Genomic DNA, 26,609 nt, shown 5'->3' on the forward strand with positions numbered 1-26,609 from the left:
AGGGGTGACTTTTATTAGAATCTGGAACCTCTTTTAACCCCCTACCCTACTGCATTCACAAAAAATATGATGTGTGTGTGTATGTATGTGTATATATGTTATACATAAAAACGTACGACCCGCACAAAAAAAAAAAAAAAAAAAAACACAAAACCTGACCAGTCCCGTTGCTTGCCAGTTCTCCCCACCACTAATGTAAACAAAGAGGCGGACATCTGGTGATGTCATCGGGTGTCCCCACCCCCTTAGGTCTCATAGGGCAGTGATGACATAAGGGGTGGGGTCCACCAAGTTACCCTCCAACCTCTTTATTTAGTGCCAGGAGAAGCGGAACTGTCATTTGTCCCCGCTGCTAAAATGAACATGGTGGCGCCAGTTGACGTCACCGCGGTCCCCCCTGGCAACCCCCCCAATATGTTGAGAGCTTGTGGCCCGGCATGTTTTTTTTTTTGGGGGGGGGGGTAGAGATGCATGCCTGCTGAGCCTTTCCTGGCCTTTTGGGCTAGATGCAAAGATTAGGGTCTTGTATGCATTTTGAGGTGGACCCCACTTACATCCATTTAGTCCACTTCCGGACTGCCCTTGCGGTGAGTGGAATTTTTTTTCCATTCAGTGTGGGATAATGCCAGTACATAGTGTGGACAAGCTGTAAAACACAAAATCATAAGATTATTTACATAAAGCTTGTTCGCAAATGTGTGAGGGTTCTTTTACACTGCATGTGGTTAAAAATGAATTCACTTTTGAATGCTTTTTGACACCTTTTTAAATGCAGAGCCCATGTATGCTTAGCTTCACGTGCATTTTTTAATGCCTTTGCGTACCTTTTTTTAAGTTGTCTACTGTTCTGTCACTTCCCTAGTCATAAACTTTGAAAATTGTAGAAAGCATGTACATACAGAGTATTGTATACTTATAACAATATAATGCATGCTTTAATAGGAAACAACTGAAAAACTTTAATGTATTTTTTTTTTTTTTTTTATTCAGGAGCATATCCTACACTGTAAAACTGGGGCATGGGGTGAAGGTTAAGGTGCAGCTGAAATGAACCCTAAAAAGAAAATGTATTCCCTAAATAAAGCTGCTACCATGCTCTGCTAGTCTCGTTAAGGCTCCTTTTTTGCTTTTTAATGTTGGATTTAGGAATGAATGGAATTTCCTGAACGAAAACCACATTCATGTTGTTCATTTCTATTTTTTCAATTCTCTTGTTACTGCATTTGAAAATGAGCATCGATTTTTGACATTGATGACAATCAGAAAATCAAATAAGCGTTTGTTCTTCAACTGAAAAAATATTCAAGCAAAATTCCACTAGTGCAATGGCCAGCTTAACGTTCTAGTCTGTGTTACAGTAGCATGAGGTAGAGGTTGTCTGATGGTTTCCAGAACTTTGAAGAACTGATCCTTCATTTTACCATTCGCCTTACTATGCATACGGATTCGTTTGAAGAGGGATGCATGATTTGGCAATAAACTGAAAAAATTCCTAATTTTGCTGAAGTCGTTTATTAATCTCGAATATTACTGTAATTACTGGTCAGTATTGTGAAGCAGTCCACTTGCAAAGTACTGGAGCATGGGATCCTAGGCCAGAATCTAAGCTAATGTGTCTGCGTTGTCTTTCAATACATTTCTTACCTATGACCAGGGCTTTAAAAAAAACCCAGGCACCAGGTCGCAATGGCGACTGGAAAACGCGTCCTCGCGCCTGGGTTACACCGCAGCAGTGGCTGGGATCCTCCCATGTGGCCCACCTGTGGGTGCGCGGACTACTGTCGGGCTAGCTGATAATTGAGGCCGTGGCTTTACAGCCTGCTGAAGCGGATATATGCTCCTGTGTGAAAACCGGCACCCTCTGGTGGACGGTGCTGTGATGAGCGCGGCTTACTCTCACTGCCTGTCCACCTCCAACATCTTCCTAGGTTGACAGCTGGGCTTGATCAGTCGCCCTTTTCTTACTGCCGCTGAGTGAATGGGGAGTGCCGTGTATCAGTGCCTATCAGTGCAGCCTCATCATTGCCCATCAATGCAGCCTCGTCAGTAGCACTTGCTTTGCTTTTTTTTTTTTTTTCTTTTTCTTTTTTTTTATTAATGGCACCAGGCATGAGCAATTCTTATTGTTTGACGCCCCAGACATGCAGTTCTGGGCACTGGGCAGCACGTTTAAAAAACTGGCTCCTAAGCAAATTTGTCAAGACCTGCCTATGACCACCTTAACTTTGCTCTTTTGACTGATAACCATCTAAAGCTGGCCATACACTAATAGATTTTTTTGCATTCGGCCTGTGGGCTAAGTGGGGGGGGAAAAAAAAAATCTAATACCTCTATTAATGCTATAGAGCACAGATCTACAAATCTGCTGTGGTATTTCGACAGCCACCCCACCAGTTATCAAAATACATGTACGGCTGCTGAATTGCATTGGAAGCAACTATTTTGCTGACAAATTTTATCCCGACTCCTTACTTTGTTTCAGTCACAGGATGAAGGGCGAGAGGTGGCCAACAGGGCCACCCACTAAGTGAATTTTGGCCAGTTCATAAGAAACCAGATGACATTTTGATCAGTGTATGGCTAGCTATAGAGACAGCAAGTGAAGTCAAACTTTTTATGGGAAAGTAAACTTATTATTTTTTTTTTTATTTCCTGCTAGGTGGGTTATCCCAATGTTGGCAAGAGTTCAACCATTAACACAATCCTGGGGAACAAAAAGGTTTCTGTTTCGGCAACTCCAGGACATACAAAGCACTTTCAGGTATTTGATGTGAATTCCTTTTTTTAAGTAACCATCCTTTAGCAAAACATTCGTAAAAGCTACACAGATGTAAACCAAATGGTGCCATGCTCCTTTTTTTTTTTTTTTTTTTTTTTTTAAATAGTATTACTGTCTCTTTAAATCAATCTAGAGATCCGTATCACAGAAATCAATATATAATACCAGATATATAAAAAAAAAAGTTGTGACAGACCTCCCCCTTAAGAAGCCACGTCACCCTGTGGCGCAACGCGTAGGGGTAGGGCCTACTGACATCACAGCGTGCATGTTGCATGAGGAATTGTGGTAAACAAACTACCTGGGATTTGTATTCACGGCTTATGGCTATGTTTTTATGCTGTTTAAGTCTGGTGCACTTACAGCACCATGCAAATGTGAATGTTTTGGCATTGGATGTATTTAAATAAAGAATGTGTGTAGTTTTTTTTTTTTTATGGCAACTTGGATGGGAGGAAGTGAACCCAAGGAGAAGAGACTTAAGCCCTGAGATATCAATAGTGGTGGAACATCATTAAAGATCCCCATGGTGGGAAAAAAGGCTCAAATAGACCATTCATTGGTCATATCCCCAGGTGAGGGCAGATCTGGTGAAGGGTTAGTCACTTTTACATGAAGAGCTTTGCAGCACAGAGTGGTGGACACTTTTGATCAAGCTGTATTTTTGGAAATATAAGCAACTTTACTGTAGATTCATGTTTTTGCTGGAGTTGGTGATTTTAAAGTGGAGTTCCACCCATTTTAGTAACTTTAGATGTATGTAATCCCCTTTAAAACGACTTTTTACCAATGGAAACTTTTTTTTTTGCTAGTAAATACCTTATTTTCTTCTTTATTCAACCTCTTCTCACTTCCGGGTCCGGTCGGCGATTACGTCATTCGGCGATTCGCAGGGGGTGCTGGGATGTATCTCATAGCATGAAATCTCGCATCACACAGGAGCTGATCTGTACTGTTTGTATTGAGGTCGTGCTCTGTCCCGCTTCCGCCCCCCCCGCCTCCTCTCGATGAGCTGTACTGTATGTATTGAGGCCGTGCTATGCCCCGCCTCCGCCCTGCCTCCTCTGTGAGCTCAGTGAGGATATAATGCTTTCAGTCCTCGCTCACTGCGAGGAGGCGGGGCAGAGCACGACCTCAATACAAACAGTACAGATCAGCTCCTGTGTAATAATGCGAGATTTCATGCTATGAGATACATCCCAGAACCCCCTGCGAATCGCAGAATGACATAATCGCAGACCGGACCCGGAAGTGAGGAGAGGATGAATAAAGAAGAAAATAAGGTATTTACTAGCCAAAAAAAAAAAAAGTTTCCATTGGTAAAAGTCATTTTAAAGGGGATTACATACATCTATGTAATCTAAGTTATTAAAAATGGGTGGAACTCCACTTTAAGTTGTATACCACATCAAAGGACATTGATGAATTGGTTATTTAAATTTTTTGGTACTATTTTTCTGTCACAATTTATTTTTATATGTATTCATATTTTTTTGTCTGTGATACAGATCACTATATGGATCATTTGAAGAGACTGTAATACTATTCTACAGGAGCGAAGCGCCATTTGGTTTACATTTGCACAGTTTTCTACACAATTTTATAAGAGTGTGTTTAGGTGTGAGTGGTCCAATAACACTAGATACAGATATAATGTGTGTGTATGTATGTATGTGTGTGTGTATATGTGTATATATATTTAATATATTATATTATATTATATTGTGTGTGTGTGTATATTTTGCAATTATTGTTTTTTAAACATAGCAGCACACAAGTATTTCTATTGTTAACCCTTTAAACCACATACATGGGAAATATCTTTATAATAGTGGGTTATTGTGCCTGAGAAGATATATTGTATCCACAAGCCCCATAAATTTAGGAAGGAAACCACTGAAACTGTTTCTATTTGTCAGAGGCTGATATGTTAATTCTGGAGAACAGATTTCTGGATACGTGAAGAGGGGACTGTGAGTCTAGTTATGGGCAGTCTTGCAAACTGCTGCACACAGGTCTTGTGAACCATATTCATTCAGGCTATTCTGTTAGGCTCCGTTCACATGTAGGCATTTTGGGGCGTTTTTGGGGAGTTTTTCTGCTCTAGGATCAGCTCTCAAAACGCCCAACAAGACAAATCCTATTCATTTCAATGGCCCCTGTTCACATCTGAGCGTTTTGACGCTGTAAGCAAAACGCCCAATGCTCAAAAAAGTACATGAGCTTCTTTTTGGGCAGATTACAGGCGTTTTCCATTGGTTTCTATACAATCTAAAAACGCCTGCACAAAAAACGCCTGTAAAAAAGCCTGTAAATCGCGGGAAAAATGCGCGAAAACGCTACTCAGGTGTGAATGTAGCCTAAAGAATGGTATCTGGGCTATAGACTTTGCAGTCATTGTCTGCTGGAGTAACCCTTAGTTATGTATTTAAAATGACACCAGACCCATTTGTTGTTGTGAAGAATAGTGACACCTATCTGTATGTTCCCTAAAGCTAAACAGAATTGCTTTGCATGGATACTCATTAAAAAATGTCTCACCTCTCTGTCTATAACTTTACTTAATATAGCAACTGTAGCAAAACCTTAAAGTATATGTTTAGAAATAAGCACTGTTGCAAACCTGGTTAACAGAAACTACATTGCTGTGGATGGCAACTAGTCAGTCTCTAGCTTACTTTTTTTTTTTTTTTTGAAGCAACAGAACAGGCTGAAGCTGTAAGGAGATTGTTTTCTATGCACCGCTACCGCAGGTTGTCTGCTCCAGTTTTAATAAAATGATTGGATGATCCACGGAAGCAGTTGAAGAATTGGCTAAGCTTAACTTTTCTAGCAAAATTGCATGTAAATCAAACCCCGTTTTTGTTCCTGAGCTGTAGTACTGGTTATTAAGAGTGCCCAGTTCAGCTCTCTATCTCTAAATATACTGGTCTTTTGCATATATAACCTTTTTTAAGTTGTTTTTTTTTTTTTCTTCATATGGTCAGTTTTTATTAGCTTCAACCCTCCCTTCCCCTTCAGTTATTTGCTTGCTTTGTAGGACATGCTTAGTCTATATTTGTCTCTGTTCTGTTACTTTGTTTTGGTGCAGATATTTAGGAGAACTTTAGATAGACCTTATTCATATTCAGTAAAAGCAGGCAAACTTCAGATTTCCATTATGCCTCTGGAAACCATGCTTGTGGCTGTCAGTCTTGCAATGCCTCATGGTCCTTGCAGTTCCACAACAACTGGAGGGCTAAAGTTTGCCTATCCCTGAAATTCAGTATTGCTTGTAAAGATGTGTGTGTAAATGTAAATGTAATTTTCTTCTGTTGTAGACCCTGTATGTGGAGCCTGGCCTCTGCCTCTGTGATTGCCCAGGTCTTGTAATGCCATCCTTTGTCTCCACCAAAGCAGAGATGATCTGTAGTGGTATTTTGCCAATTGACCAAATGCGAGACCACGTCCCACCAATCTCTCTCATATCCTTTTAAAGAACAATTCACAGCAATACTAAACTCTGTGACATTTTATTTTGTTATTTTAATGTTCAAACTATTTTTCCTTTTTTCTTTTTTTGAAAATTAAAAAGTGTTTATATAATTTTTTAATTCTTTTTTTTTTACTAATTCTTTTTTTTTACTATAATATACACTCTCTAGCCATTTTATTAGGTACACACTGCTAGTACCGGGTTGGACCCCCCCCCCCCCCCATTTGCGTTTAGAACTGCCTTAATTCATGGCTTAGATTCAACAAGGTGTTGGAAACATTCCTCAGATTTTGGTCCATATTGACATGATAGCATCCCGCAGTTGCCTTCAGATTTGTTGGCTGTACATCCATGATGCGAATCCCCCCCCCCGTTTCAACACATCCCAAAGATGCTCTACTGGATTGAGATCTGGTGTCTGTGGAGGTCATTGGAGCACAGAACTCATTGTCATGTTCACAAAACCAGTTTGAGGCAATTTGAGCTTTGTGACCTGTTGCCTTATCCTGCTGGAAGTAGCCATCAGAAGATGGGTACACTGTAGTCATAAAGGGATGGACATGGTCAGCAACAATACTCAGGTAGGCTGTGGCGTTTAAACAATGCTCAGTTGGTACTAAGGGTCCCAAAGTGTGCCAAGAAAATATCCCCCACATCATTACACCACCAGCCTGAACTGTTGATACAAGGCAGGATGGATCCATGCTTTCATGTTTACACCAAATGCTGACCCTACCATCTGAATGTCGCAGCTGAAATCGAGACTCCTCAAACCAAGCACCGTTTTTGCAATCTTGTATTGTCCAATTTTCATGACCCTGTGCAAATTGTAGCCTCAGTTTCCTGTTCTTAGCAGACAAAAGTTGCACCTGGTGTGGTCTTCTGCTGCTGTAGCGCATCTGCTTCAAGGTTTGATGTGTTGCACGCTCAGAGATGGTATTCTGCATACCTTGGTTGTAACAAGTGGCTATTTGAGTTACTGTTGCCTTTTTATCTTTTCAAACCAGTCTTCCCATTGTCCTCTGACATCAACAAGGCTTTTTTGTCGACACGACTGCCGCTCCATTTGATATTTTCTCTTTTTCAGACCATTCTCTGTAAACCCTACAGATGGTTGTGCAAGTCATCTTCACCACGTCTAGATGCCTAAATGTATTGAGTTGCTTCCATGTGTTTGGCTGATTAGCAATTTGTATTCCCAAGCAATTGAACAAGTGTACCTAAAAAAGTGGCTGGGGAGTGTAAATCCGCCTTGTCAGTTAAGGCGTTTATAATTGTTTTTTATTATCCCTGTTCTTTTTATTCAAGCAATCTGTAGCTCCATGTTGCAGCAGGTCACTGTGCATGTGGATATGGCTGTTCAGTGACCTCACACTTGTTCATTAATCATGACCTAGATCAGATCTGCTCTTTAGAACAGTCACAGCTGTCAAGTACATTCACTCTTAAGATGTGCGTGGGCTAAAGTGTTGATGACATGAGCTCGTTCATCCTGCAGCTCCACTCTTCCCGTAGCATAGTTTATTTCTTACAGATGCACAGACATGATTAGGGTCCATTCACAGCTAGATGCCCTGATGTGTTACATTAACATGTGTTACGTTAAGGCAGCTCATTCTAATAAATGGGCTAGTAATGCACCAAAACTTCTGAAATCGCTGAAATGCACAAATTATTATTTATTTATTTTTTTTGCAACAGTGCTCTGCAATGCATGATAGTGTTTTAACTGTGTGCAGTAATGCATGTACTTTCCCTTGGTCTGTTTGAGGGCCATGATAAATCAATGGCACTGACTGTATTTGTATTGTTAAATCCTCTAGCTCAAAAAAAATGCAACAGTGTAAATGGCCCCTAAAATTTGCAGAAACTTGCAAATTGTAAATGTATTTCTCTAGCTCTCTTGGACAACCCCCGGGTTTGTGCCTCTGATAGCTGGAAAGGCCAGAGCTTCCCAACTTAAATGTGCTTAAACGCTGCATCTATCAAAATGGTGTTCCAGTCTGTGTTTCATATTCTGTCATTATATAGACCAGCAATTCTAATAGAAAAAGATTAGTGTGTACTAGACATATTGTAGTCTTACTGTAGAGCAGTGCTACTTTGTAGGTAGTCTAGTAAGTTTACTACTACAAAGGGCACACCCACATTGTCCCCATGTAGGGCGGCACAGTGGTGTAGTCTCTGGTTTCCTCCCACACTCCAAAGACATGCTGGTAGGTTAATTGGATCCTGTATAAAAAATAAAATGGCCATACTGTGTATGTATGTGAGCTAGGGACCTTAGATTGTACGCTCCTTAAAGGTAGGGACTGATGTGAATGTACAATGTATATGTAAAGCGCTGCGTAAATAGACAGCGCTATATAAGTACCTGAAATAAAATAAATAAAATTAAATGTAGAAAAATCATAAAAGGAGCACTTTACTTTTACCAACCCCTACCCCCTCCTCCTCAACCTGCACGAATACTCCCCTAGCCTAGCTATTTACTCACTTCTGTTTCCAGTGCTATGTTTACTCCTGGGTTGAAATGATCTACACTGAGCCCTTATAGACTTGTATAATGCCATCCTGGCAAGCAACTTTAGCATCCAGAAAGGCCAAATACAAATAAACGCTCTGTGGACAGGACTGGTTGGCGCCAAAGTGGATTTCTTTCTGACAAAAAACACACACTATATGGGATGCGACTGTGGTATTGGGGGGGGGGGGGGGGGTATAAAAGTACAAGTTGTACCCTTTTAAAGCACAATCAGCTAAAGAAAACAATTACATCTTAAGTGAAAGTAGCAGCTTAGGCAGGCCATACACGATGCAAATTTCAAACGGAAATCCAAATCTCCATTGAATTTGACCGATTTTCGTATTGTTAGTGGGGTATTTGCGACATGCGATTTTCGTACGACAGCAAAAATTCACATATCCAACATGTTGGATGTTTCTGAGAAAATTGGCCAAATTTCGTATCATTAGTGGTTGAGTCGTGCAATTCCACAGAACAAGACACAACTGCGCATGATTCCCTAAAAGGTCGACCCGGAAGGAAAATACAAGAGTAATAGCACGAACGAGTGTTCGTCTGCAACATAACGTAATACATCAAATACTATAGGTTACAGCTAACTCTGCATAGAGGTCAATATGTCTGCATGAAAAGTGGACTAAACACAAAAGTATGTGTATTGCTTCCTATTATACCTCTTGAATGGCATTTTCTTTGTCAGAATAGTCGTGTGCTGTGAGGAATGATTGTTCTGTTCGTAAATGCCGCGACCCGAGTTTTTGCATTAGGGGGAGTGCCCAGTGGAGGTGTGGTTAAAAGGTCAAGACAATATTGCATCACTTCCTATACTGGCACAAGAAAATAGTGTTTGGTAGTACGAATTTCGGATCACATTGATGGTTGGTATACACTCGCATGATGTACACGAGTGCTGCTTGCGTTTATCGCACGATAAATCGATTGACATTCGCATCGTGTATGGCCTGCCTTAGATAAGGAATGTTTTGTGTTAAAGATTTTGGTTAACAAAAGTGACATTTTTTTTTTTTTTTATTCCTGTCTGGCTGCTATTGACTGTAAAGAGGTTCCTGTCCTGCACCCGGAGTTAATTTAGGAGTTGATCAGAGAAAATTCCTTGAACGTTTTTCCTGCTCAATATTTCTTCAACAGGAAAGTCTTCTAGCTTGTGCCAGTTGTGAGAAAAATATTAGTCCAACATTGCTAACTTTTCCCTGAAAATGCCGGTCTTCTACTTTTGGCTTCGGCAATTTCTGTTTCACTTACCGGCAACACATGTACTGCAAGTCAAAACTCATGGTCTGCCTACTTGCTACAACTGACTGATTTTAACAGAATTGAAGAGCTGCACAATAACTAGATAGCTAGCTTATTTTAGTGAAGGTCAGCAATCGTGAAAGAGAAAGTGAATCTGTACCTAGACTATTTTATATATCCTGAATAAGCATTAAAAGTGCTTTAAAACAAAAACATTCACCTCTTTAGCTCTAGGCATTGTGTAGAAACTACTTTTCAAAGCTCACAATAGATGCGAAAATTGCAACTTTTTCAACTTCTGGTCCTGTTCACACCTAAATATATTGGAATCAAAGGAAAAATCGCAACAAAACGTGTGATGCCCCCTTGCTGTGAAATTATTTCCAAATGGCACCCCAAATGTGGTGTAACTTTGCCACGATTGTTGTGCGACAAAATGCACAAATCATGGTAAACCATAAAAGGTCGAGCGCCTATGGGCTCAGTGCCAAGATCTGTGTTTTTGGAGTGCAGGGAGGCCCATTCAAAATGATTGATGCCATTCTAAAAATGTGCCACAAAAAAGTGCAAAAAAACTAAATGCAGAAGCATCACTTGGGTGTGAACGGGGCCTTCTCTGTGGAAGCAGCATCTTGGCAGCCTGACAGCCATCTAATGTAAACACGGCAGGTGTATCTAAGCTGTTACAAACTGCAGAGATTTAAAAACCTGATTCACACCTGAGCGTTTTGTAGATTGAAGCTCAAAAATCCAAAATGCTCAACAAACAAAATGCTATGCCTTTTAAATTGTGCCAGTTTATGTATGAGCACTTAGGTGCCTGCAGCTCGATGTCTGAATCTCACAAAGGTAAATAAAGTTACTTTTGAAGCAGAATTGAGCATTTTTTTTTTTTTTTTGGCCCCATAAACTTCAATCGGAGTGGCTGGAAAAACATCTGAAAAAGGCTGTTTTCTCCAATTGTCTTCCAAGACAGCCTCGAAGACTTAGGGCTCCTCCCTCCGGACAGGAAACACGTACCCCAATTAAAATAAAAGGTGGTCATCCAGGCCCAAACCTCAGTATTAGTGTTTTCCTCCAGAAGGATAGGTTGCACGTGAAGGAAGCTGGGGAGCTCTAGGTCTCAGAGGTTGAATGGTGGAGCTTCCCTGCAAAGTTACAGCTGTACCTTTTTGTTGCCTGCACGATCTCTCCCTAAAGAAGTGGAGTGGGGCTGTGGTTTGGCTGCCTTCTGCCTTGGAGACAAAGAGGACCGCTCCTGATGGACTCCTAGGCCTCCCATGTGTCCCAGCCAACTCAGCGTGCCTCACTGTGTGAGGAGTTTTCACCCAGCGTGTCGCTTCCTGTGGGGGCAGAGCAAGTGCTTTCCAACCTGGTTAAACAGGCAGCTGCATAGTGCATGTACCTGTTTTTTTTTTTCCTTACATATGGGCTATTGGGGTAGTCTCAGCAGTCAGGGGCACTCTTTTGGTTGTATCCTGCACAGTGGGGTATTGGGATAGGACCTGGCCTCAAATGCTGTTTGTCTCCTGTCTTAACATATGTTAAATCCCAGGATGCTGCTTGTGCGGCTAGGCTAAGCTCTATGTGGGAAAGGCCCTTATGCTGTAGTTGTGTGGATAGTCTGGTAAGAGATAAATCCGTAACCGCATGTCACAAAATTCTGACATCAGTCAAGGATGAAATTGCTTCAACCTTTAAATTATTGAAAGGTTTGATAGAGAAAATGCAGGGTCCTGCGGTACCTGCTATATCTGTCCCCACCCAGAGGAGGATCCCAGATCCCAAGCCTCTTTGCAGGCCAATTTTGCTTCAGAGGATAATTTAAGAGGAGAGGGTGACTCCTCCAAGGGCTCAAGATACAAATTGTCTCTTGATGTTGACAATCTACTTAAAGCCATTTACAACACCATAGAGATCGAAGAAGAAAAGGTACAGCTGTCAAAGCATGACCTAATGTATGAGGGGTCTCATGCTAAGATGTCGTGGGTGTTCCCAGTCCATAGCTCTGGTGAATTCCATTAAATTGGAATGGCAGAACCCGGAAAGAAAGCCTTTTTTCTCTGGGGCCTAAAAAGCAAGTTCCCCTTTGAAGAAGATGCATCTCAACCTTGGAATAAGGTGCCAAAGCTGGGCGCACCCCTCTCAAAGTTCTCTAAAAAATCGGACTAAGGCTCCATGTACACGGGACGTAAATGGCCGTTTAGGAGCAGTTGGGCGTTTTTTTCAGAAGCCCCTGAACCCACCTGCATATTATCTGTCCATGTACACAGGGTCGTTTACATTCATTTGCAGGCAGTTGAGTTCAGGGACGTTTTTTGGAACGCAATTATTTGCGTTTGAACGTGTGTTTCCCGGCGTTTCAAACGCAAAAATGGGACCGAACGCGACACAACGTGATGAAGTACGTTCAACCACGTTATACGTTTTTTTTCTTCCATTCAAAATCAATGGTCCTCTATGGGAGCGTCATCTGTGACATGAGGGGGTGGGGCCTCCCAATGTCATCGGGAGGCCACGCCCCTATTTTTCTAAGTGAAACGCATCATTGTTGTGGATATCAATTTGTGTCATTCATTGAAGACTATTCTTTTTTCCATTGTGTTTTTCTAAGGTGCTCACTCCATTTTTAGTAATAAATAATATATGGTAATTAGTATATAATAATATTATACCTATGAGGAGCCTTGGGTTATGTATGTAATTGCTTATGCAGGTTTGTTGAGCTTTGGCTGCACCATAATTATGTTAAACTTTTAGTTAGGTTTGTTTTATACGTCCTGTTTATTTGGGTCCAGTATTTCTTAACTAACCTACATTGCGCAGCGGATCCCACGATATGTATTAGAGGCCATTTATGGGATCAATATTATCAGACCTAGAGAAGATGAAGATCAGGACCGTGCTCCAACCTCAGAAGAGCTGCTCTCTGCTTATGGGTGTAAGTTATAAATTTAGTTCATTCAAGCTTTTGCTTGCAAATGTTTAAAGAATATCTGTCCATAAATGTAGTGTTTTACAGCTGATCATAATTTCTTGTAAGCATATTTTCTAGATAATTTAATTTCCTGTAGCGTGTCAGTATCCCCTGATGGACGTAAACTCCAGGGGGAGAGATGTGTGTGTGTGTGTGTGTGTGTGTGTGTGTGTGTGTGTGTATGTATGTATGTGTATATATATATATATATAAATGTATGTGTGTGTGTGTGTGTGTGTGTGTGTGTGTGTGTGTGTGTGTGTGTGTATATATAATATATATAATATATGTATATATGTGTGTGTGTGTGTGTGTGTGTGTATATATATATATATATATATATATATATATGTATATATATATATATATAATAATTTTGTTTTGTTTTTTTTTGCGCTGTAGACCATTTTGAAAAAATTGTTTTGTCGGGTTTTAAAAGTACTGGACGCCTACACTTTGGGGTACCCTGTCAGGGTACAATCTGACAATGCCACAGCTGGGGTTTATATCAACCATCAGGGAGGCACCAAAAGTCAGTCAGCCCAGAAGGCGGTGGATATCATCCTTTACCTGGGCAGAAATTTTTTTTCCATCCCTTTTTAGCAGTTTTCATTTAAGGAATAGAAAACTGGCAGGCAGCCTTTCTGAGTCATTAACAGATATTTTTGGGGGAATGGTCCCTACACCCCGAGATCTTTCCTATGATCTGTCAACGCTGAGGGGCCCCAGATGTAGATCCAGGTTCAACAACAAGTTGAAGAGATTTGTGTCCAGGACAAGGGATCCACTTGCAGTTGGAGTTGTTTGCTTTGGTGACTCCTTGGGCGGAGTTTTCCCTAATCTACGCCTTTCCTCCGGTTCAGCTGCTGCCACATCTGTTACACAAAATCGAGAGGGGAAACCAGTAATCCTGGTAGCTTCAGCATAGCCGAGGTGGTTTTGGTATGCACAAATTCAAAAATTGGCAGTTGCAAGACCTTGGGTTCTTCCACTGTGTCCGGACCTAATCTCTCAAGTTCCGATATTCCACCTTGCTTTAGTCTCTAAATTTGATGGCTTGGCTATTGAAGCCTTGATTTTAAAAGAGCAGGGTGTATCTGGCCCTGCAGTTTTTACCCTGATAAATGATAGAAAACCAGTCTCTAGAGGCATTTATTACAGTCTGGAAATCTTACATTACCTGGTGTGAGGCCAGAAAATGGCATCCCAGCAAATCTATCATCAGGAGAATTCTAGCCTTCTTGCAAGTAGAGGTAGATATGAAATTAACCTTAGGCACTATTAAGGGTTTGATTTTCAACCTTGTCAGTTTTTTTCCAGAGACCGATCGCTTCACATTCCTTAGCTCAAACCTTCGTCCATGGGATGTTACGTATGCTTCCACCAGTGAAGCCACCATTGTGTCCTTGGGATCTAAATTTGGTGCTGTCAGTTTTACCGAAATAGCCTTTTGAGCCCATAGAGCATATTCCCCTGGTTCTTTTGACTAGAAAATTGGTCTTTTTGATTGAGATAACTTCAGCCAGAAGAGTATCAGAACTAGCAGCTCTTTCTTGTAAAGAGCCATTCTTGATTTTACATCAAGATAGGGTGATTCTACATCCACACCCAGGTTTTTTGCCCAAGGGGGTGTCCGCTTTTCATTTGAGTCAGGACATTATACTGCCATCCTTTTTTTTCCAAATCCTCAAACAGCAGAGGAAAAGTTATTTCATTCTCTTGATGTAGTACGCGCATTTTAAGATTTACTTGAAAAGGTCATCTCAGATTCAGAAGACTGACCTTTTGTTTGTGCTGCCAGAAGGGCCCAGGAAAGGGCAGGCAGCATCTATGTCTCCGATTTCTCAATGGATTCGCCAGGTTATTATCCAGGCGTATGTTGTGATAGATTGGTGCGCTAAACAAGGAAAAGTAACTACAAAATATCAACAAATTCAACCAAACATAATGTTGACAACATAAGTGACTCTTCTAAAAATAAATTCAAAATAATCGTCACTTATGTTGTCAACATTATGTTTGGTTGAATTTGTTGATATTTTGTAGTTTTCCTTGTTTAGCGCACCAATCTATCACAACATACATCTCACTAGACACAGTTCCTTGGTTGCAGCTTTACAATTCTATTATCAGCGCACTTTTATTTTATTCTATTATCCAGGCATATGGTTTGAAAGGGAAGGCTCCACCTTTTCCGGTAAAGGCACACTCTACCAGAAGAGTAGGTGCCTCTTGGGCAGTTCGCTATCAAGCTTCTATGGCTCACATTTGCAAGGCTGCTACTTGGTCGTCGGTGCATATGTTCACTGGATTCTACCAAGTGTATGTTAGGACCCAAGAGGAGTCTGCATTTGGCCGCCGTGTTCTGCAGGCAGCTATGTAGATCTTTTGTGGTCTGATGGCGGTATTTATGGTGTCCTCCTCCCCTCAAGTGCATTGCTTTGGGATGTCCCGTATGTTAATGAATATGGCTCTGTGTCCCGTGATATACGATAAAGAAATATGGATTTTTCCTACAGCTTACCTGTAAAATCAATTTCTTGGAGTACATCACGGGACATAGAGGTCTCTCCCCTCTTGTATGGGATGTTTATTGCTTGCTACAAAACTGAGGTACTGCCTGTGTAGGAGGGAGTTAGATAGGGGGACTTCCTGCCTGATTGGTTGCTAGTGTCTATTCATCTATAGGTGGCGTATAACCCATATGGTAATGAATATGGCTATGTGTCAATGTGTCATGTGATGTACTCCAAGAAATTGATTTTATAGGTAAGCTGTTGGGGGGGGGGGTGGAGGATGTATATATGTGTTTGTGTGTGATTATATATAATAATTTTATGATCCCACCTCCCCTCCAAGAATACATACTTGCATCGGTTCGACTGGTGTGGCCTCAGGATTGTTTACATCCAGTGCTGCAAGTCCTCTGTTGTCTAGTTACACTTGCACCTGTGTCTTGGCTACACCTTTGCAGTAGAGCCCCATAGAAGTCTTTGGGGTCTGTGTACCTCTGACTGGGCAGGCTGGCCCCTTAGACTTCTTTTGGGGTTATACGTTTCTAGCAGATAGTGTTTTGAATTGATAGCATCTTTTGTACATGAGATAGCGTGAAGAACCATCCAAAAGCCTGGCATACTTTGGCTTTAAATACACATGGACATCAGAAGACATGCTATTTCCTTGAGCAGGCCAGTTTTCTTTTGTTAAACCATTGGATTGAACAAAAGAAAATTAATTGATTTCCCCTATCCACACATTCAAGTGGATGGGTGAATCCCTCCCGCAGAGCTATTTATATTCTGACTGTGGGGAGGCTTCCCCGCTGTCAGAATACACTCATCAGCACTGCTGGCTATAGCCGGTGGCACTGATCAAGCAAAGATTTTCAGACAGGCTGGTTTTACAGAAGTCGATCAAGAGATCTGTGCACCCAGCCTGCCCACAGATGGATCGAAATTTGGCCGATACCTGCTGAGCCAGCCAAATTCTGAGCCATCTATGGCTGTCTTTTACGTTCAAGTCTACCGCTTTTGTTTTTACTAGGCCCATTCCTCCTATTTGAGCATGCATGCTTATGTAGCTATTGGATGATAAAGAAGCCTGAGGGATGGCTATTTAATATCTATTACTGAATGGCCTTTTAAAAGAGCCCACTCCTTTTAAATGGGCAGAATTTATCGACCTGTTGATATACACTACTAATGGAAATGTATTCTTGCAGATATGAGGGGATTCATGACCGCACATGGACAGCCGGATCAGCCAAGGTCTGCCAGATACATATTGAAGGACTATGTCACTGTATGTTTCTCACATTTTCATTAGAAGCCTTAAAAAAAAAAAAAAAAAATCAGATATTCAGAAAAATATTTCTTTGGACCAATTGTTAACGTTATATTTCCGTGTTAGGGCAAGCTGCTGTATTGTCACTCTCCTCCTGGGATAAATTCCTCAGATTTCCAGCCTCGTAACACTGCGTATCGGGAAAGAAAAGTGGCATGTGATAAAGCCGAGACAAGAGCTCACAACAGCAAGAAAGTCAAACGCATTGAAAATGTGGTAGACAAAAACTTTTTCCATCAGGTATGGTTAATGAATCTCTATCTTTTCACTTTTACGCTGTTTGTTTAGCATTTAAAATAGAGGATCAGAGCAGTCACAATGAAAATAGTTCAGTTGCTGCATAATGATAAACAAAATAAACTGTTTAGCGAGGTCATAAACACCGTGGCATACCTGGCTTCTTACAACCAGTATGGCTTTAACATGAACTTTGGCTTGTATAACCCTGCATATAATAGTGGTAATTGCACTTCCTACCACTTCTTTTACTTTACTTTCAGGAAAGTTCAGACCTTCTCTCATCAATCACTCTGCAAAGAGTTATGTTGGCCAGAAAATCAAGATATTGTATCTTAAAATATTTTTTTGTAGCAAAGTTGGAACCCAGCACCAATTGCCTTTACTGTGGACCAGTTACAGATCCACATTACAAAAGCTGGACATGTAAAGCCACATGCTGAAGTATCATATTAACACAATTTACCAAGACCTGTGTAGAGGGAGGGGTGCCTGTTAGGATATATTTCAGATAGATTACTTAAGCAAGCCATACATTGTACAATTTTCTTTCCTTCAACCACAGATTGAAGGAAAGAAAATGACTTGATTTCCCCCATGAAAACTGATGCAAGGACCTCAGGTTACATCAGTTTTCATGTGGTGGTGTATTTGCCTGCCGGCTGGCAGTCCCTGGGAGGGTGGTATATTTGCCTGCTGGCTGTCCCCGGGAGGGTGGTGTATTTGCTTGCCGGCTGGCCGTCCCCAGGAGGGTGGTGGATTTGCTTGCCGGCTGGCCGTCCCCAGGAGGGTGGTGGATTTGCCTGCCAGTTGGCCGTCCCGCGGGGGGGGGGGGGGGGGGTTTGCCGCCCCCCCAATTATCATGCACTAGTCGCCACTTTAGGGAGCCCTGGTCTCGTTCATACCATGATGCAGAGTCTTTTTTTCTGCACACATTCTGCAAGGGCTCAAAGAAAATAATGGTTCAGCGGGTGGAGGGGCAGGGGCCAGTGCATTCATAACCTGTTACACGTTACACTCCGAATATGGGTGTAACATGTTTAACTCCATCGCTGATAGCTTTGTGCATAAACTAAATTTTAGGAAATGTTGAATGACCAGTACCTTATGTCCGAAAGTCAGTTTATTGGATAATATGAAACTGTTGGAAATCAAACTGCTAGTTGTTTGTTCATATTATAGCATTTTATCATGTACTAACTTCCTCCTTTAATTTGCAGGAGAATGTCCGTGCTCTGACCAAAGGTGTGCAGTGTGTTATGGGGTACAAACCAGGCAGTGGCCCTATGTCATTATCTACAGCCAGCACAGAAAGTATATCGGGAAAGCCCTGGAAAAAGCATGGAAATAAAAACAAGAAGGAAAAAATACGGAGACTTAACAAGCACCTGGATGCTTGACCGTGTATAAAGGAACTCTGAACTCTACACTTTTAATTATGCCAACCAAATTTGACTGTTTTTTAATATTTGAAAACCAATTTCAACTTGTGTATATATGCTATCCCTCTGTATGACCTATTTCTACAGCAATCATACCCACACTACCTTGTGGATAAATTATTCAACAGTTTTGTCAGCAGTGACATAAAACTTCATATTTGCTCCTATTTTCTGGAAGGAACTAGTCTTCATTTTCTTTTTAATTATATTACTGATCAGAAAAATATACAGTGAACACCTCCTATATAGAGGGCCAGGGAGAAGGTAGTTAATTCAACATACCCACCATACAACTCTCCTGCGCTTGAAGGTAGGCACCGAATGGGTTTTACTCTGAGCTCCTCGTCCAGATCAATCTGGATAAATGCCACCTTGCTGCCCTCACAAGACTGGCGATGTCTGGATACACTAAAATTAAGAATAAACGGTGCACCGGCCTAGTGCATTATCCTCAATATATATATATTTTTTTTTACTGTATTAAAAAAAAACTTACAAACCTATGCTTGGAAAAGGTATATCACATCAAAAAGGCTGAAATGTCCAAAGTATCACATCATAGGTGTAACGTCCACGATAATTGGCTAACGCGTTTCGAGGTCCTGCTTCTTCAGAGCCAACTGAGCAGTGCCTTATCCCTTCTACTTATGCTATCAGACATGATGAGGCAAGGTAGTGGTTGGATACTTAGCCCGCCCCTATGGCGCATGTGTTCACATAATGCTCATTTGCATAATGTTGTCAAGCAACCCACCACCTTGACCCAACTCAAGTATATGAACACAGTCCTAGTATTCTAGTGATATGACAAAAATGCTAAAAAGTATTTATATTATAACCTCATTAAAGAACAACATGCAAAATAGCAGAGTATTTAGAACATATGATGAATATTAAAAGCAGAGCCCTCCCCAATCGTGAGATTATAATCCAAATGTATAAACACCTACATGCCTATAATCTCACATGTGATCAGACGCATATACACCCATGTTAGAGATGCAGGTCTAATACAAATTATGCACAGGATTTGGGAATAAAGGCTGGATTCATGAGATGGAAATACACACTTCGAACAGGGGGATTGTCATTGAATAACCCTGTGAATTTCAAGGGCCTCATTGTGTCACTGGGGGTCAAAGTGTGCATTTCCATACCCAATGTATATCCATGTGATACTTTGGACATTGCAGACACTTTGATGTGACATGCCTTTGTCAAGCGTATGTTTGCGAGTATCTTTTTATACAATATTTTTTTTATATTGAGAATAATGTATTAGGCCGGTGCACCCTCTGTTTATTTCCTAATTCTAGAAGATAGTTAATGCATCTGCTATAATAAAACCCTAATGCCAAAAAAGTTGGGGCGCTATGTAAAATCTACAGAAAGACAGAATGCACTGATTTGCAAATCTCATAAACCCATCATTTATTCAGAATAGAAAATTTGTCAAATGTTAACTTTAAACTAAGAAAACATACCATTTAAAAAAAAAAGGTAATTTTGAAATTGATGGCAGTAACGTGTCTCAAAAAAGTTGTAACAGGGCCAGGTTTTCTGTGGGGTAGCACCCTTCATATTTTAACAAATGAATGTAGATGAATGTTGTTCCATTTTTGCCTGATTTAGGATTCTAACGGCCTCACATTCCTGCATTTTCTTGTATTTTTTTAATTCAAGATGCACCAAATAAATCAGTTGGTGAAAGGTCTGGACTGCAGGCAGGCTAGCGAAGCACCTGGACTCTTTTACTACAAAGCCATTCTGTTGTCATAGATGCAGTATTCAATTTAGCATTGTTCTGCTGAAATATGGAACACCTTCCCTGTAAAAGTCATTGTCTGGATGTGAGAATATGCTGCTCTAAAACCAGGATATAACCTTTCAGCATTGATGGTGACTTTCCATATGTGCAAGCTGGCTCATTCCGTACACACAAATGCACCCCCAAATCGTCAGAGATGCAAGCTTTTGAACTGAATGCTGAAAGGAAGCCGGAAGGTTCTTCTCTTTAGTCTGGAGGATGCGGCGCTCATGGTTGCCAAAAAGAATGTCAAAATTCGATTTGTTTGACCACAGAACAGTTTTCCACTTTGCAACAGACCATTTTAAAGGAGCGTTGGCCCATCCAAAGCGGCGGCATTTCAGGATCATGCTCAGATATGGCTTCTTTGCATGACGGAGCTTTATTTTGCATTTTTCAATGGCTCAGGGAACTGTGTTCACGAATAGTGATTTTTGGAAGTATTCCTGAGCCCATGTAGTAATTTCCATCACAGAAGCAGGCCTGTTTTTAATGCAGTGATCTTGGGCATCCAATATTGCATTTTGGGCTCCTCCCTTGTGCACAGAAATTTCTCAAATCTCAGAATCTTTTGATAATGTTATGTACTGTAGATGATGGTGATCCATTTAAAGCGGAGTTCCACCCGTTTTGGTGTCTATTAAAAGTCAGCAGCTGCAAAAAGTGTAGCTGCTAACTTTTAATAAACACATACTCGCCTGTCCCACGGTCCAGCGATGTGGCCGGCGGGAGCCTCGGTTCTTTAGTGTGGGCACCCGGCTGTGACAGCTTGCCTAGGCAGCTCGTGCGGAAGTGGGAGCAGGTACCTGTCAAATCTAGGTACCCCACCCAAAAAAAAATGACATGCCAAATGTGGCATGTCAGGGGTTTACGAAGCCTTAAAGCGGAAGTTCCACTTTTGGGGATCCCTATGAAGCTGGAAACCTGGTAATCACTGCATCAACCATAGAGAGGAAAATCACATTTCACTGCTGCGTCCTATAGCCATGTGCAGGCCATTCATCTGTATGGTCAGTACATTATTCAATAAAAGGCTATACATGAGGGAAGTGTGAGGTGTGTGCTGCTTGTCACATGTTTGATGGGAAGGTGACAGCTCTATGGAGGAAAGTTATTTACGTGTACATTGTAATACACGCTGGTGCGTTTTTGATGCATTTCAATAGGGAGGTGCGATTTTGGTGCGTTTTTTTTTTTTTTACTGTCCCAAACATGCACTAAAGATTCAGCAAGCAACATTTTGTACACTGCAATGAAAATGCAACGCCCCAGTGTGAACACATACATAGAATTTAAGCGGAAGCATCTTTTTTTTTTTTTTTTTGTGTTTTTTTTTTTTTTTTTTTTTTTTTTTTTTTTTCTCCATAGCTTTTCTGGACATTTTTTTTTAAGGCAAAAGCACTTCAAAATCTCCTCCGTGTTAAAGCAACCTTACTTGGGCTCCACTAGCGCCCACCTCTAGAAGGCGAGCGCGGCACCTGGAACAGAATTCACCTCCCAGTGAATCGAGGCGGAGCTGCTAGAGGTGGTGGGTGGGGTTTGTCAGCTACTGTGAAAACGGGAGAGGCAGGACAGGGAACAAGAGGCAAAAGCATGACTGGACTGGGCTAACGGGGCATCCCATTAGCGCCCATGCTGTGTGCACCCAGCGCCTTAACGCCTAACTTGGGCTCTACAAGCGCCCACCCTGTGCCCCTTTAGCACCGAACGTGAGGTCCACAATGCCCGCTCTGCGCCCTATTAGCACCTAACTTGTTTCTTTATTCTTTGCTGTAGCTGACAACCTCTAGAAGCCAAGCACTGCAGCCGGAACAGAACATGGGCAGGGATTATGCCTTTGCTGCTTCCTGATTGGCCATCTCTGGCCAGCAAAACTGACGACACCAGACCGGAGAGTCAGGCTCCCCTCTTTCACCCACCAGTTGTGTTGTGTAGTTTAGGGATGAAGTGTTGAGCAGTGAGGTGGCGGGTGGTGTCTAAAAGTGCTGTACTGTCACCTTGTACCCATGTACCAAATGGTTGTATTTCTGCCATGATCAGACTAATGGGAACAAAGCTTTTAATAATCTAGGACAACCAATCAAGTTTCACAGCAATATGGCTACCATTGATTACCTCAGGGTGCACTACTTCAGGCCTTGTGTAGCCCCATGCACTCTCTTCTGGAAGTTATTTTAAATTATATCTAGTGTGTTTTTTATTTTTTGGGGGGAGTAATGTCCGGCAAGAATCAATGTCCAGTTTTAATGCATTTGGCTGCCTGGGAAGCCTGGGGGAGCTTCACCTTGGGGCTCATTCATATCAGCCCCATTGCCCGATGCATTGAAAAGGCAATTTGCTTTATGTCCACTGCATTGGTGTGCAACGGCAAAAAGTAGGACAGATAACAGGCTTTTATGCAGCACATTGCTTGGAGTTGTACTGTATAACATTTCATTCAATAAAGGTAAAAATTAAATAAAAAGGTAAATGGTGTGATGTGTTGTACTAATGCATTGAACAAGCAGAATGGGGGGTCCCCCTAGGGTGTGGGACTTTACCGGCAAACACACTTCCACAAGTAGATAAAAATAAATCGTTTTATTAAACAAGGTTTAAAATTGATCTTACATAGATCGAACGGGTATAAAGGTCACATAGATTGTACAGATAGTGTAGATGGGTATAATTAACAAAAAAGAAATGAGGAGACTTGTATTGCATATACTCAAAGGTACATATTAGCTTCTTGAAGGAAATCCTCCCACCCGACGCGTTTCAGGCACGCAGGCCTTTCTTCAGGGGTCTGAAGTGGGGAGATTTGTGATTTCCTACATGACATGATAAGTATTGTTAAGATTAGTTGCATAAACATATTATCCAATACAGTATAAGTATACAGTATAAGTAAATTATCAGATATACATTGTATATATTGCACGTATAGGTAAAGCTTGGATTCTTAAAAATTCATACCTGTAAGCTACTGAAGAAGTGACAAGAGAGTCACGGCTGTTAAATGAAAGGAAAGAAAAGAGTTCCGCTGTGCAGGATACCGACGTGGGCACCAACTGGGTCCCTGAGGCTGTAGGTCCTCCCGTATGTGGCCCCAGCGAGGATGCCTAGGTTGGGGTCACACTGGCGTCTGTGTAAATGTATATGCAAAGGAATGGTTCGCATTGTGTTCTCTGCGTAGGTAGTATATTTTTGAATAAGAAAAAAAGGGAAGGGGAGATATATATATATATACTGTATAATATTTTCATACTATATTTACCTGTTATATAATGTGTTGTCTTCTTCACATATGGAACAATGCAACAAAATGTGTTTGAATATTAGAATGGATCCCCCAGGGATCCACAACAGCCACCCCCACTATCCACCTTCATTGCTTTCCTTTTCCCCTACCTTTCCTGACCTGCTCTCTGCTCTTCTCTTCACACTAACATTCCGATATGCATAGGCCGACTCGGCCCTAATTTTCCACCCCCTTTGGCTGTTGCTCTCCCTGTTGCTCCACCTGGCGCACCCGGGGGGGGCACGCGATTCACATGCGGGCTCCCCCTACATCCTGGCTCCTCCTGCGGGCACCACCCGATCATCTCGGCCCCGCCCGCTATGGTTGAGCCAGTCACTGCGTCGGCGCCGCTGGAACGCAGGCCACGCTTCCGCATCTGGGGGCGTGGCTTGCGTTCCATCGGCGGGGGATGCCATTGGTCACCTTCAGCGCCGGAGCATGCGCGTGGCACGCACTGCGCATGCTCCGGCGTCTCTCACTCCACATATAAACAGCGGCGGACACTAGACACAGCATCCGCCGCTGCTGACACTGCAAATTCATCCGCAACTACTCCCTAAGGTAAATACCTGGACTATATCCCTTTCACCCAACCAAACATGTAGCTGAAGATGACTTAACACGGATTTTACAATTTCAGGAACCAACAGGGAGACCTATTCCCTTAACAAAAATTACATCACCTCTGAACAATATCAGGTAATTTACCAGTCTGACCTCTCTTTTTTACTCCTGGACACCCTCCCCTCCTTAATATATCTTACCTTGTATATTGTCTACATTATCCCCCTAATTTCCAGACACATATTCCAGTAAGTATTATATACTCTGTTATGTTCCCATTGTAATAGTCTCTCAGGACCATTCGTCCTTCACCCATCGGGAACCAACCACACAATTCTCTACTCCCTCGGGCATAAAGTCCCTTTTTGGATACAAATACTACAAGGTATGAGTACAACACATACATGGTTACTACTAACCTTTTGACACAATCCAACCAAAACACCCCATTGAAAATAGGTACAATTTTTATTTTTATTTTTATTTTCCAGAAACAAATAAAACTTCCTCTACCTTTCGACTCTCAGTGGAACAGATACTCCACAACCCCTTTAAGCATAGGTGCTGAGACAATTACCAGAAGGTATCTCCCCTTCCCTTTTTTTTCTTATTCAAAAATATACTACCTACGCAGAGAACACAATGCGAACCATTCCTTTGCATATACATTTACACAGACGCCAGTGTGACCCCAACCTAGGCATCCTCGCTGGGGCCACATACGGGAGGACCTACAGCCTCAGGGACCCAGTTGGTGCCCACGTCGGTATCCTGCACAGCGGAACTCCTTTCTTTCCTTTCATTTAACAGCCGTGACTCTCTTGTCACTTCTTCAGTAGCTTACAGGTATGAATTTTTAAGAATCCAAGCTTTACCTATACGTGCAATATATACAATGTATATCTGATAATTTACTTATACTGTATACTTATACTGTATTGGATAATATGTTTATGCAACTAATCTAAACAATACTTATCATGTCATGTAGGAAATCACAAATCTCCCCACTTCAGACCCCTGAAGAAAGGCCTGCGTGCCTGAAACGCGTCGGGTGGGAGGATTTCCTTCAAGAAGCTAATATGTACCTTTGAGTATATGCAATACAAGTCTCCTCATTTCTTTTTTGTTAATTATACCCATCTACACTATCTGTACAATCTATGTGACCTTTATACCCGTTCGATCTATGTAAGATCAATTTTAAACCTTGTTTAATAAAACGATTTATTTTTATCTACTTGTGGAAGTGTGTTTGCCGGTAAAGTCCCACACCCTAGGGGGACCCCCCATTCTGCTTGTTCAGTTTACAGGGATGTTGGCAAACCACTTCTAAGCTTTCATATAGCTGGGGTATTTAACTTCTAAATTATAGATCAGGGTAGCAAATACCCATCCCCCGCCCCCTTTATCTTCAGCTATTTGAAACACCTACCTGACTATTTCTCAATACACCCCTTCCATTGGTATTGCAGACTTAGACAGCTTGGATCTTTTCCTCCCTCTAATTCAAATTCTACAAACAATCTGTAGAATATTCTATAACTCCACAACGATCTACTCAAACCTACCAATTCTCCCCAGCCACCTCAAATATGTTTAAAGAGCAAGGCTTCGCCAAACTCCTGACATCGTATAAGGAACAAAGTAAAATAGGAGCAAAGGAATCCGAGATGATTTCCTTGTTCACCCAATTGAAAAAAGTAGTTGAAAAAAAGCTAACCCAGGCACTCCACATTGATAGCTTTGAACAGTATATTCTTGAGAACATCAATCCGTTTGGCTTACGCATTCAAATTTTCCCCACTCTCGACAATCTTGATGAAACCTTCAAAAGTAAATGGGAACAAAACTTACAACAATGTACTAAAACCATGATGCAACTACTTATGGAGGAATATCGTAAACGCATTACCTCCTTAGAAATAGACATCAATAAGATCTATGAAAAACTTACCCCTTTTCAACCACTAGCTAACTATCGGGAACAAGAGGAAAAGATTAAACTCCACTTGGACCATATAGTAAAAGAAACCACTGCTACGAAAGAGAGAAAATTCTGGCGAGACAAAACAGCGTTTGCTGAACAAAAAGCCTACAGATGGCAAAAAACAATATCCCAAACACGCAACACGAGAGATAAAAAGTATTTTCATGGGTCAGATTCCTCCATTAATTCCTCTATTTCTTCATCCTCACAGCAGTCTCACGGAAACAGAAAACAAAAAACGAAGAGGACCCCTCAAGACAATGAGGACCAACTGTTCAAGAAACACATCACCGATTCGCACGTCCCCTCACAACCACCCGCACGCGCACCAACAGGAACGCCCTCTTCACGCAATACAGGTACCCTACGCAACGGCACAAACAGACCAACCACAGCACCCATTTTCAAAACCACGAGCACTCCAGCGCCCCCAA

The 26,609-nt window shown here is 41.6% G+C and overlaps 1 protein-coding gene across 1 annotated transcript in view; it reads left to right on the forward strand.

Moving 5' to 3' along the window:
• The window catches only part of LSG1 (large 60S subunit nuclear export GTPase 1), a 36,358-nt gene extending 17,663 nt beyond the window's left edge, over window positions 1-18,695 (forward strand). Inside the window, exons 9-14 of the mRNA XM_082248894.1 lie at window positions 2,660-2,761; window positions 6,100-6,252; window positions 12,862-12,976; window positions 16,734-16,813; window positions 16,922-17,095; window positions 18,313-18,695. Coding sequence (XP_082105020.1) covers window positions 2,660-2,761; window positions 6,100-6,252; window positions 12,862-12,976; window positions 16,734-16,813; window positions 16,922-17,095; window positions 18,313-18,492 — 804 coding nt within the window. The 3' untranslated portion in view covers window positions 18,493-18,695. The remainder of the gene's footprint in view (window positions 1-2,659; window positions 2,762-6,099; window positions 6,253-12,861; window positions 12,977-16,733; window positions 16,814-16,921; window positions 17,096-18,312) is intronic.
• The last annotated feature ends 7,914 nt before the right edge of the window (window positions 18,696-26,609 follow it).

This window comes from Pelophylax lessonae (assembly GCF_965119305.1).
Source record: "Pelophylax lessonae genome assembly, chromosome: 3".
NCBI lineage: Eukaryota > Metazoa > Chordata > Amphibia > Anura > Ranidae > Pelophylax > Pelophylax lessonae.